This window comes from Cololabis saira, chromosome 10 (genome assembly GCF_033807715.1).
Source record: "Cololabis saira isolate AMF1-May2022 chromosome 10, fColSai1.1, whole genome shotgun sequence".
In the NCBI taxonomy this organism is placed as follows: Eukaryota; Metazoa; Chordata; class Actinopteri; order Beloniformes; family Belonidae; genus Cololabis; species Cololabis saira.
Window position 1 is genome coordinate 18,958,633 of NC_084596.1, and position 12,773 is coordinate 18,971,405.

Consider the following 12,773-nt stretch of genomic DNA (forward strand, 5'->3'; position numbering starts at 1 on the left):
CCGGCCCTCCACCGATGTCAGACAGAACGAAAAGAGCACTGTACCAACCATTCATGTATGTAATGCAGTAGTTAAAAAAACATTTGAAAAGGGGAGATTTATATATGGATTTATAGAGGGGGAACCAAAAAGAAAGAACACCAAAATCCTAAAACAAGTTTCCTGCACAGATAAAACAAAACATTTGTATAAGCATTACAGTCAGGTTAATATACCGTAATCAGTTACACTGGTGTGGTGGTCTTTGGTAGTATCTGGTGTGCCTCCATAAAAAGGGACTATTCTTCAGCACAATCAAACGGTGGTCATGTGACAGTTGTGATTGTCTCTCATCATAGTGACATATTGCTGGATATAATTTGTGAGGTGCCTTCTCGCATGCGACAGCTTGGGAAATAGTTTGCATCCTGGATGCTGCAAACACGTAGTTGAAGAATCACTTTCAAAAAGGTCTGGAATGAGATAGGAATTTAAGTTAATCAGTCTAACAAACACAATAAGAACCAGAAAACCAAAACTCAAATTTAATTAACCCAGAAACCTCACAGAAACAAGAGAACTAACAAAATCTGGACAAAAAACCCAAAGATGAAGTCAGAACCAACAAAGATGTGTATATATAATGCTGGGATTACTGGGAATTACTGAAATAACTTTTTTTTTTTTTTTTATTGATCTTTTTAGAAAAACAAACAACATACAATGACAGCATGGACACAAATAATCAAAAATATGAATTATGCATTATACATTGTCCCCCTTTTTTTTTTTTAAACACACAGAACTAAGAACAGAGTCTCTGTAGAGTTAAATAAAAAATAAACAGATGAGCAACAAATGAACAATGGAGGAGAGTAATGGATGAGCAAATGCGGCATACAAAAACAAATGCAGTGATAAATGCAAATGCCCATCACTAATATCCCATTAAATGGAAATAATAAATAAAACATAAAATGCAGCATAAATAACAATAATCAAAACAAATAAATAAATGAAAGAAATGAAAAGAAAATTAAGGTAAGGGGGAGGGATCAGTCGGTGGGTAAAGTCTTCAACGAGTTAAAATAATCTACGAAAGATTGCCATTTACGAACAAATTTGGCTGAGTTGCCTTTAACTGAATATCTCACCTTTTCAGATTTTAGAAAAAACATAACAACACTAAGCCAAAGAGCAATAGACGGAGACTTGGGGGATTTCCATGAGAGTAGGATACAACTATTTGTAATTTTAAATGTTTTATTGTAACAAGTGATATCTAAATGTGGAGGAAGGACTAAGAGAGGATCACTAAATCTGTCCAAGCATTTTATTAAGATCTTATAGATAATACGTTGTCTTAGTTATAGTTATATGAGTCTCTTATTCACCTGATCACACTGACCCAACTTCAACTCAGACATTTTATAAGTACCCAGTCATTTTCCCATACTGCATTAACACATTTCTGTGTTACACATCAATGAGATAAATGATCAGATGCATGAAAATGATGAAAGAGAGGTCAGGTCCTCACCACAGTGCGGCCACATTCATCACTTCAGAGACTTGCAGTCAAACAAGCTCGCGGCTCTCTGAGCAGAATAACTTAGTCATGGATCCAGGGCTTCGCTAAAACATGTCAACTTTGGTCCAGCTGCAGGTCATTATATAGTTCAGTTTCAGTCACACGAACACATGGTGGACATTAGTCACCAGCTTTGTGGAAAAAAAAGGAACTCTGTACGTTCAACAAAAGCTCCATGTTCAAATCATATTGATCAAATCACATCAGATGAGTGGCTTTCATTCAAGAACTGAACTATTGAGGTAAAACACATGCTGGTTGTCATGGTCAAATGTTTTTTGTTTGTGTCTCTGTCCCTCTGTCTTTTGGGACTTTTTGTTCCATATTTCAGTTAAGATTTGTTTTTCTTTCCTTGTTTAGCAAAAGTCTTCAGTTACTTTTCCTCTGTCCTGCCAGAGACAAGATACCTGTTGGGATGGATGGATGGATTCTATGTTGCTGCTTAGTCATGGTCGTCATTTCCAAGTTTTGTTTTGATACTGATTCTGGGCCCAACTATATTGAATACTTTAGTGATCTTGGAATATTGGATTACTCGGATCGGTCGTCGGGGTAGATCACAGCGGTCTATTATTGCATGATCTATTAATAATACAAGAATTGTGTAAACCGTAATATTGGATTAATTGGATTAGTCATCAAATTGGCCGAAAGATCACACGAAAGATCCCTCGGGATAAATCATAGTTGTCAATATTTCAACACCATGTCTGTCTGTGTTTTTTATTTTGTCCTGAGACCAATTTTTATATAAGATCCTCAACTCGTTTTTTTGGCTGAAGTTCTTTATTGGCAGCAACGCCCGAAAATCTTCATGCATGTTACCATCCAGATCACAACTGAGCATATTTTCATTCGGATGAAATGTTTAATGTGTGTCCAGTGACTCTTCTTAATGCGTCACAATCAGTTATGTGTGTTCAGTGATGAAATCTGTAGGATTCCTGTGAAAAGCTGAAGACAGAATGTCCATCATATTAGATCACCACTACAGGTGAGTGATGTATGTGATGACATATATTCTTCTTTATTATGTGTAATGTTAGGAATGAAATGATTGGTGTTTATGTGAGTGAATAAGAGATAAGTAATAGGAACTTCCTCCAAGTAGGTAAAAAGATAAAAGCTAAGCACCAGTGAAGTTGTTTCTTGTTTGCTTTAATTATTTAGTTTATGAGCAAATGCATATACTATATAGTTAGGAAGGTTGGTATGTTGTTCATATGTCAATGATAAATGAATAATCTAGTTTTATTAGTCAGTCAGTATAGTTTAGTTCAGCTTGTTCCCAGTTGCAGATTCTGAAGTTTACTGACAAAATTAACAACAGAATAATTGTAAATTAGGTGCAATAATTATTAATGGGACACATATCTTAGGATTTTATTGTTGATTTAATTATAAGAAAATTCCTAACACTGCTTGATAGAACATAGCTGCAGTTAAATATAAATCATTCAGATTTAATGTAAAATAATGGTAATGAAGCACATTTTAGCTTATTTTCCAGCAGCGTAGATGGATGTTCAGTAACTTCGTGAGTCATTATGGCAATAGCTGTTCTGCCCCATTGATGTCCATCCTTTTTATTTGCCATGTAGTTTGCTCTGTTTGCAGCCTGCTTCTGTGTTTAGTTGTGTTTTCTTATTTCCACAAGTGCTGAACCCTCAGGGCCGCTGGAGACTTCAGGTTATTTGTAATGTAAATAACATTCAGTGTATCTTGATCTTTGACTGATTGCCCACCTCATTTTCACGTTTTGCTTCTTCCAGCTGGATTTTCGTTATATGCAAGGATGGAAGAGTAATCACCTCTTCTGCTGGGGTCTGGTGGGGCAGTTTGGAATTCCTTGCTTCAGTTTCAGGCAGTGTTTCCACAGACATCAGTGTTTTTGTCACCTGGATAAGCTTTGTTCTCCAGTAAAGCTTCACAGTCTTGGCATGACTGAGTGTGTGTATTTTTGGACATGAGCATTGACATTTTCCATGGTGCCGTTGTTGCTGTTTCCTTCATTAAGCTGATCAATCACTTGCTGGCTTCAGGAGATTCTGCTCGGAAAAAAGTATTTTTAGGCACCTTTTTTCGAGTGACTTGGCTGCAGTCCAACTGGGATCAGAAATGAAGTGGCACAGCTTCAAATTAATTAATATGAATCAAATGAAATATTAAGAATCTCTGGTGGTTGATTTTTTACTGTATCATGTAAAGGTGTATCTGCACCTTCATTCGTTGACCCTGACTATCATTGGACTCTTGTTTGCCATGAAGCATATCATCTTATTATTTTTAACCCTTTTTTTAAAATCTAAGATACATTTTTGTAAAAAAAAAAAAAAAAAAGAAGAAAAGTCTGCTAATCCCTTGAATGATCTCACTGGTCAAAGAAAATAAATAAATGAAATAAATAAATAATGCAAGTTCCCTAAAGACGTTTTGAATACTTTCTTGTTTATACTTTTGAACTTACAGACGACATAAGGACAAAAAGTTATTGTTATTTAAAGGCACCATGTAGCAACTACATGTGTCACCTACTCACAAGACTTTTACCGGTCTGTTGTTGTTTGTACCATTTCGTGGTAATACCACGAAACGTTTGGTGGTGCTGGGCTTCCTTTTGTGTAGTTCGGAGCAAATAAAGCAAAACCAATGTGAGTTGGAGCTGATGAACAATGATCAGCATTCAGTTTTGACTTCATATAATGTGCTTTGGTGACACTTTTCCTTTCAGGTTCTACTTTGAAAGGTAAAAACTTTAAATGAAGGTTGTGTGAGTTGGATAAATCATGTATGTTGCAATTCGTGACATTGACAGCTTGAAATGTTCGGATATCATTTTTTTATTCCTTTCAGATTGGGCCTTGTCCCTCATGGTTTTCTGTGTGTGTGTTTAAGGGGGGGTGCTCCGAGAGTATGGGGTCCGGGTCTCTCCTCTAAGGGCTGTTCGCTCTCTGATTTGCATTGCCGGCAGTAAATCAGACCTGTTCCCAGACCATGTTGGACTTCAGCAGGGCTGCCCTTTGTCACTGGTTCTGTTCATAACCTTTATGGACAGCATTTCTAGGCATAGCCAGGGGCCGGAGGGGGTCCAGTTTGGGAACCACTCTGGGAACCAATCTGTTTTTTGCAGATGATGTTGTCCTGTTGGCTTCATCGAACCTGGACCTTCAGCATGTGCTGGGGCGGTTTGCAGCCGAGTAAAAAGCGGCTGGGACGAGAATCAGCACCTCAAACTCCGAGGCCATAGTTCTCGACTGGAAAAGGGTGCTGGAGAGGTCCTGCCTCGTTCACGAGTGAGGGAGCATGAGATGTGGCGTGAGGTTGACAGACGGATTACTGCAGCGTCCGCAGTTGTGGGGTCAGTGACGGTCTCTATTTACCGGTCAATCTACGCCCCTACCCTCACCTATGGTCATGAACTTTGGGTAATGACCGAAAGGACAAGATCGCGGATAGAAGCAGCCGAGATGAATTTCCTCTGCAGGGTGGCTGGACGCTCCCTTACAGATGAGAAGCTCAGTCACTCCGGAGGAGCTCGGAGTCGAGCCGCTGCTCCTTCACATTGAGAGGAGTCAGCTGAGGTGGCTTGGGCATCTGTACCGGATCCTCCTGGACGCCTCCCTAGGGAGGTGTTCCAGGCATGTCCCACTGGGAGGAGACCCCGGGGAAGACCCAGGACACGCTGGAGAGACGATGTCTCTCGTCTGGCCTGGGAACGCCTCGGACTCCCCTCAGAGGAGCTGGAGGAAGTGTCTGGGGTGAAGGAAGTCTGGGCATCCCTGCTATGACTGCTGCCCTTGTGACCCGGTCCTAGATCAAGCGGATGAAAATTGATAGATGGATGAATAGATACCGATTCCAAAACATGGACTGTAGGTATCAGCTGATACTGAGTGATATATATATCCCTAACCTGGAGTGAATTCAAGATGATTGGAGCCAGATCCATTTTCTGAAAGGGAACCTCCATAGTTTGCGGCTGAGGTTCCTCCGTCTTCCTCTTTGTCATATTAAAAACATTGTGCCTTTTTTGTCTGCTGGTTCCTAAAAAGCCTAATAAGCAAAATTCCAGCTACAGTACGTCTGGAAACCATAGGCTTTCCTTTGGAGCTTTCCAGTGTAAAATAACACCATGTTGCTGACATAGCGCTCATGCTACATATAGTTCAATCCAAGGCTCACGTCTCCATCTGCCAACTCATTTCAAGGCAGTATTGCATAACTTTATACATACTTATATGAAAATGAAATGCTATAAATTGGTGTGTAGATGTTCACACTCGCAGATCCTGATATTCTTATTTTTGGCGTCTGAATATTTCGGATGCTGGTATCTGAATCAACGCTAATAAAAAGCAACATTGCTAAATTCATATCTGGACTGTCTTGAGTCTTTTCTTGACTTCACTTCTTTAAGTGAAGCTCCTGTTCAATGGATTATTGGCTCATAAAGGCCTTTAAATATGCTTTGAAAAGTTTTGCCGAGGCTCTCTTGGATTTATCCTCTGCACATATGCTTTGTCCTCACGTTGCGGTTTTCCATGCATATCTTAGGCATGGATAACTTCAACAATTTATGAACTTTGAGCAGAAACTGTGCAAACACAACACCTAAATTTGGCCCATACTCACCGCGCCTGCCAGCAGCTGCTCGTTGCAGTGCTTTGTCTCCCAGAACAAAGCAGTAAATCAGGGAAATAAGACCTTTATATCCCTGCTGAGTCACAGGGGCTGCCTTTCTAAAACCTACGCATCCAAACCTCTTCTACAAACTACGAGTGTTGGTCAGTGAGTTACTCAAACACATGACTGATGTCATGTGTTTTGTTTTTAAAGGTCTTTCTAGATTTGGGACCTTTTTATAAATGGAAACAGATGCCTAAATTATACAGTATATATTTGTTTTATGCCTTTCTATTTTTACAGAACATATATAGCACGATAAAAGCTACATAAAGAAGTCAAGGATCTTGGAAAAAAAAGTGTTTTAAAGGTCTTTCAATTTTCTCTTTACACGCAAAAGTGAAGGACCTGAAATAAACCTGAATAAATTCACACAGCAAAAGCCCAAGAGTTTTGAATGTAGAGGAATTGAGATGAACTATTCAGGAAAGTGTAAATCCCCTCCCTTCAGTCATGTCTGTTACTTGAATTTTGTCTCCTGTAAAACAGAAGAAACACGATACGTAATTCAAATAGTTTTCATTAATAGAGAGCCAGCTGCATTTAGGATAATTTGTTCTCTTGCGTATATATATATATATATATATATATATATATATATATATATATATATATATATATATATATATATATATTGCCTATAATATACTGCATCTGCAGGGGGAGTTGCACAGAAAATTGTTCACCGTTGTAGTTTTAAAGCCAGGATTTAAATCACAAAGCTAAAAAATGCAGTAAATATCATTATCAGTGTTGTAAATCAGGTCTATGAAAACCTTGGATAAAAGTAGTAACTCAAAATCATTTTGTTGTTGCACACTAACATCTGTACAGAGAAATAAATACTGTGCAAGCGCTTACTTTCCACATGTGGGGTATTTTCGTACACGTACAACAGAGATCAAAATAACACAAAACCTTTCCTTTTACAGTACATGTGTCAAATCTAAAGACTTGACGCTTTAACACTACGTTTCCACTTGTTTCTGTGCACTCATGTGACATGTCCATAAATCCATCCATCCCTCCCTCCAGGAACTTCCATAATCGTAGATCATTGTTGCCAAACGTCTTCCCCCAGCATTTTTCGTGGTGTTATTTGCCTTGTGCGCATCGTAAATGTTCAAATCGTGCAGTGAATTTTAGAGACAATGCTTGCGTCTAATGCACAGAGTGAATCACTGGCAGACTTTTGAATAACAAACTTCTTTCTTGTTTGAAACACACACATCATGGCAGACTACCCCCTCTGTCCGTGCAAATAAATCATTTATTCTCAGTCGAACTTTAAACCTCCTTTTCAAATATGTTTCAGGGCCTTTTGCCTTTATTTTGCATTACGGACACAGTTGAGGACAAACCCCAAAATGTGGGAGAGAAGGAGGAAATGATACATAGCAAATGTTCAGCAATGAAATCGAGCATTTTATTATGACTTCTGGTTTTATAGCTCAGGAACCGACATCTCTACAATAGTATTTTCAGTATTGTAAGTTATATAGTATTGTAAGTTATATTTTCATCCCCAAAGGTATCAAAAAAAGAAATGTGAAAAATAAAAAAACAGGAACTTCCACACCAACGTTGTCCTGTTTGATGAAATTGAAGGATCAGCAATCTCAAAACATACTCCGTCACAAGAGACTAAATTCTCTGCTGTGTTCAGCGCTGCACTCATTCTCTCCATCATTCTCTTCATCTCTGGTTTTGTATTGGTTGTTTGTCGGACATTTTGCCATGCAATAGCTTCCTGTTGTCTCTGGAAACACGATTAATGAGAGCGTTTAGGTTGCCAAAACAGTGACATAAGTCTTTAAAACATTATAGAGCCACATAATGAGGTGATAATTCTGTTTTTAATGTTGATCATGATCACTTAAGATATTAAGTATTACATCTTATAAAGCCACAAAAGTCTGACATTTGTGTTTTATAGATTGATGGTTTTCATGGGTTCATAGTTAAACCTCCTCCTTTTCTGAAGTTTATTTAATCCACAGCGACAAGTCCAAAATGTCCCCGTATTGATAATCTCCAGGACATCCTTGTGGACAGTTTTGTATGAAAATGAGGAAAAAATTAGAAAATGAAAAAAGCCCCCTCTTGTGGGTTCCCGATCTTCACTTCAATTATGATCTTTCCCACGTTTCAGATGAACGAAAAAGCACAAAACGACTGTGTTTCCTGAACGAAAGTGCTCATTGTTGAGAAAAGTACACATTTGCTTGTCATGAAGTGCCACAGCTGTGTTTAGCTAACCTCAGCAAGTGAGTCTTTAAAAGACGCCACAAGAGATGAGGCTGCTATTTTATGGAGCTCACTGGCTCTCAGCTGAGGCTTTGCGGGACACTTTTCTTAGTTTCTCTGTCTGACTCTTCTCCCTGGATCAGAACCAACATGTTTTTGGTGAACTCACTCGTGGATCTCTGTTGTATTTATCGCGGAGTGGATGTGATCATGAACACTGATGTGATTATTTGTCTTTGATTACTTTCTTTGCCCTCAAAGCCATAATATTGGTTTTAGGTCTCAAAGCCAGCAGGTACTAAGCTGCAATTATCATTCTTCATTCATACCAAACCACTTTTGCTGCTCAAGTAACATTAATCCTGTTGAGCTGGTTGACACACAGACACATCACAGCCTCTCTAATTAAGATTCGACCACAATTCCCATGACTGGTGTGCTACACAACCCTGGTGGGGGGAACTCCAGCAACTTACTGGAAGTATCATAAAACTGTAAACCAGACTATACCAGGAAACTATGGGCCTGAACCTACACTTAGTCACTCTCTCATCAGCTAATATAACTACAGAAATGAACTTACTCATCCACTTAGCTGCGCCAGTTTCTACCTCATAAAGTAACCATTCAAGCTTTTCTCTGACTAATTAGGCAAGGATGTAGTTGGGAATTAGATCATCAATAGTTGGAACATGGAAGACAGCAGTGGTGCTCAAGTTTAGTCGCCCGTAGTAGTTATTCACAGTCTTTTACACAGTAGAACTACTGTACTTGCAACAAGGGTGGAGAAAAGTACATTATTCCCGCCATTTTCCACCCTGCCTTTATTGCATCAGTAGCGAGCAAGAGATGTAGTCTAGTGGTCTCCATCTGTAAACGAGAATCCGGAGCAGGTTCCCGGCCATCGACTGCCAAGCAGCACCTGAACTCTTACCTGCAAGGGTGGCGTCAAAGCCTCTGAAGTCCCAGCAGCTTACAGTCCGCATGGCAAAATGGCAATATTTCACCAAAACATGGTGAAAAAAAGGCTAAAATCTCCTCCTCTGATCACTGATCTCTATTTGTTGTTAATGTTTGAACATATAGTGGAGATGATGGAAGGACGACTAGGGTTTGGGGTGTCCTGTTTCTTGCATGGATGCTGTTACAGTTTAGCACTATATGCTTAAATGTAAAATGTGTCAGACAGAGTAGGGCTGGGCGATATGGACCAAAAGTCATATCTCGATATTTTCTAGCTAAATGGCGATACTCGATATATATCGATCTTTTTTCTGTGCCATAATTGGGGTTTCCCCCAAAGCATTATAGCATAGCATCTCTGTTAGCTTCATTTTTTTCTGAGGCAAACCCTTAAAAAAGCAGTCAGTTTTAATACAAAGCCTTGTGCCAAATGTCACACAGGTTCCTTTATTAACAGAGGTCTGCACAATATCAAAATGTATAAAACAAATGAAATAAAAATAAACTGCCTGCATATATAGAATAAAAATGCTTCTTGAATAAAATAAAACAAATATCCCTTTCCTGCATAACAATTAAATTAAAATACACTGTGCAATTAATAGAATGTAGACAGTAACAGGCAGACTTTTCCACTGAGGTTGACAGTTGTGCAAATAACAAAACATTTGTGCAAATCTCAAATAAAACATTCAAGTCAATTTGTCACAAAATAAGCTATATCAAAATCATAACATTTTTTTTTTTTTTTAAATCGATATAAACGATATTGTCTCGTACCATATCGCGTTTGAAAATATATCGATATATATTAAAATCTCGATATATCGCCCAGCCCTAAGACAGAGTTTCAGTTTTTTGTGATTAAAAGATGACTGATTTGGGTTTTCCTTCTGTTTCTCAGTGTTCAAGTGATGACTGACCATCCAGTGCTGTGGGGCACAAGACAGATGATTACACCTGCAGAAGATGCCAGCAGCTGCTCATTGGTCAAACATGAATGCTCTTGGGTTTTAAAGAAGATGCTGTGGATGGTCTCATCTGAGATAGACTCTTAAAGTTGCTGGAGAGGAATCCCCATCACCGAGATCTCCGGGTGGTAGCAGGGTCCCCAGCATGTGGCCCCCGGACATCGGGCCTCCAGATGTGCAGCTGACTCTCCCCAGTTTTGGGAGTGTGTTTGAGGATGCCGAGGATCTTCAGGCGCCGCTGTCCTCCGGTGGGTTCTGCCAGTCGTCCAGCCACTCGGGAAGCCTGTGCTGCCTTCCCAGGACCTCGCTGTCCTTGTCTTCGCTGGGATGTGAGCTCACCTCCCTGCTCAGCCGTAAGGCCGCAGAGCCTTGCATTGAAAAGATCGTGGAGAACTTGACCACCACAGCGCAAGTAAACCCCAAGAACAGTACCCAGAGGTTCAGCTGCTACCCGCAGCCCTCCCTACCCATTTCTCATATGCTCACCAGCTGTGCCACAACACCATCTTTCGGCTCTCCACCTTCCTCCCTTTCCTCTTCCTCCTCGTCTTTACTCCTCACCTCCTGCTTGCTTCCTTCTGATAACCAAAACAAAGTGCAACAGCACAATCTACAGGGAGAGTATTGCTCCATCAAACAGGAGCCTGCAGATGATTTCTTGCCGTGTAAAAGGGAACCGTTTCAAATGAACATTCAGCAGGAGGATCTGTTTCACCTGGGCCGGTCTCTTAAGGGTTACGGCGGCAGGGACGGCACCCAGTCCCCTCTGAACTCCCCCAGGCTCAACAGACCTCCAGGACAGGACTTTACACTGGATCAACAGGAGCAGTCGTGTCATTGGATCGACTGCAGCGCCACCTACGGCAGTCAGGAGGAGCTGGTAAGGCACATTGAGAAGGTGCACATCGACCAGCGCAAAGGGGAGGAGTTTGCATGTTTCTGGTCCGGCTGCGTCCGACGGCATAAACCCTTCAACGCTCGCTACAAGCTGCTCATCCACATGAGGGTCCATTCTGGAGAAAAACCCAATAAATGCATGGTTAGTGACTTTGTTTTCATCATGTGTGACTGTTACAGGCACATTTATTTCTTTATTAAGGAGAGTTTAAGTATTTCCTTGAAAGTAGGGTAAGCAGTTTTATGTAGATTCTAACCCAGAACACATTTTTATTACATTCACCTGCTCTGTCACGTCGCCGATCATCATGTAAATACAATTCAATTTTATTCATATAGCATCTATTACATTACAAGTTGTCTCTAGGTGCTTTCCAGAGACCCAGAAGCCTTTGGATGTTTTCTTGGGGAGCGCTGAAGTGGAGGGGAAAGAGAAGCCTGATTTCTGTGTTTTGTTTATTGCCTTAAAGTCTTAAATTTCTACAAATATGGAATCATCTAGAAATTGCTTACCCCACCTTTAAGTAATTCCTTGAGTTATAAGATAAAGGAAAAAGATAAAGATATACTGTACTGATCCCCCAGGGGAAAATTACAGTATCAGATGACCCATTTATGTTATCTACATGACCTATGTAAGCAGAAAACCTGAAATATTTTTAAATACTTTTAAAGGAAATGAGAAGACTTAAGGGTGTGTAGTGCTAAACAAATACCAGATGTAGTTTTGGCATTCTCAACATAGACTATAGGGGAAATATTAACATAAAGTGGTTTGAGCAACTCGGCGGCCCAGATGTTTAAATACAATATTAGTGCTGGTTCACATTGAAACTTTAAATAATATAAGATTATAAGTCTTTTATCTTATGTTTCTTCAGTTGATGACTCCAGATAATCCAGATAAATATTTAGGTGGCGGGCTCAGCTTGTTCAAATATCTGTTTCTCGTGCCAACAACTTTTTAAATGATTATTTATATATATATATATATATATATTTTTTTTTTTTTTCCTCTATATTATTTATATTAAGTGATGATTATATTATTCAAAAACAGAATCATACATATACTGCAAATGATTACAGGACAACTCTCTATTTTTGAGAGGACATTTATTTTAGACAAATTGTACTTAAATAGTCAGGAGTTGAAATATAAACTCTCAAACAAGAAGCGTTTTAAAGTTTTTGGTTTTTATTTTTACCTGAAAGAATAATTTTCAGGTCCTTATCAAACTTTACATTTGACTTACCGCTAGCAGAAGAGAAATGTGTCAACGTTTCAACATCTGAAGGTGATAAACAGCCAGACACACTGAGGGCCGGCCGTGTGTCTGCTTATGCTTTCAGGTCGTAGTCTTCCTCAGTCAGTTTGCTGGGAAAACGTTTGTTTGGCGACAGGTCAAATAGTCTAAAATGAGTAAGTGATCAGGGTCCAA

At 39.5% G+C, this 12,773-nt stretch overlaps 1 protein-coding gene across 1 annotated transcript in view; it reads left to right on the plus strand.

The window, feature by feature from the left end:
* The window catches only part of LOC133451894 (zinc finger protein GLIS1), a 65,448-nt gene that overhangs the window by 19,983 nt on the left and 32,692 nt on the right, over window positions 1-12,773 (plus strand). The window contains exon 2 of the mRNA XM_061731047.1: window positions 10,368-11,473. Coding sequence (XP_061587031.1) covers window positions 10,580-11,473 — 894 coding nt within the window. The 5' untranslated portion in view covers window positions 10,368-10,579. The remainder of the gene's footprint in view (window positions 1-10,367; window positions 11,474-12,773) is intronic.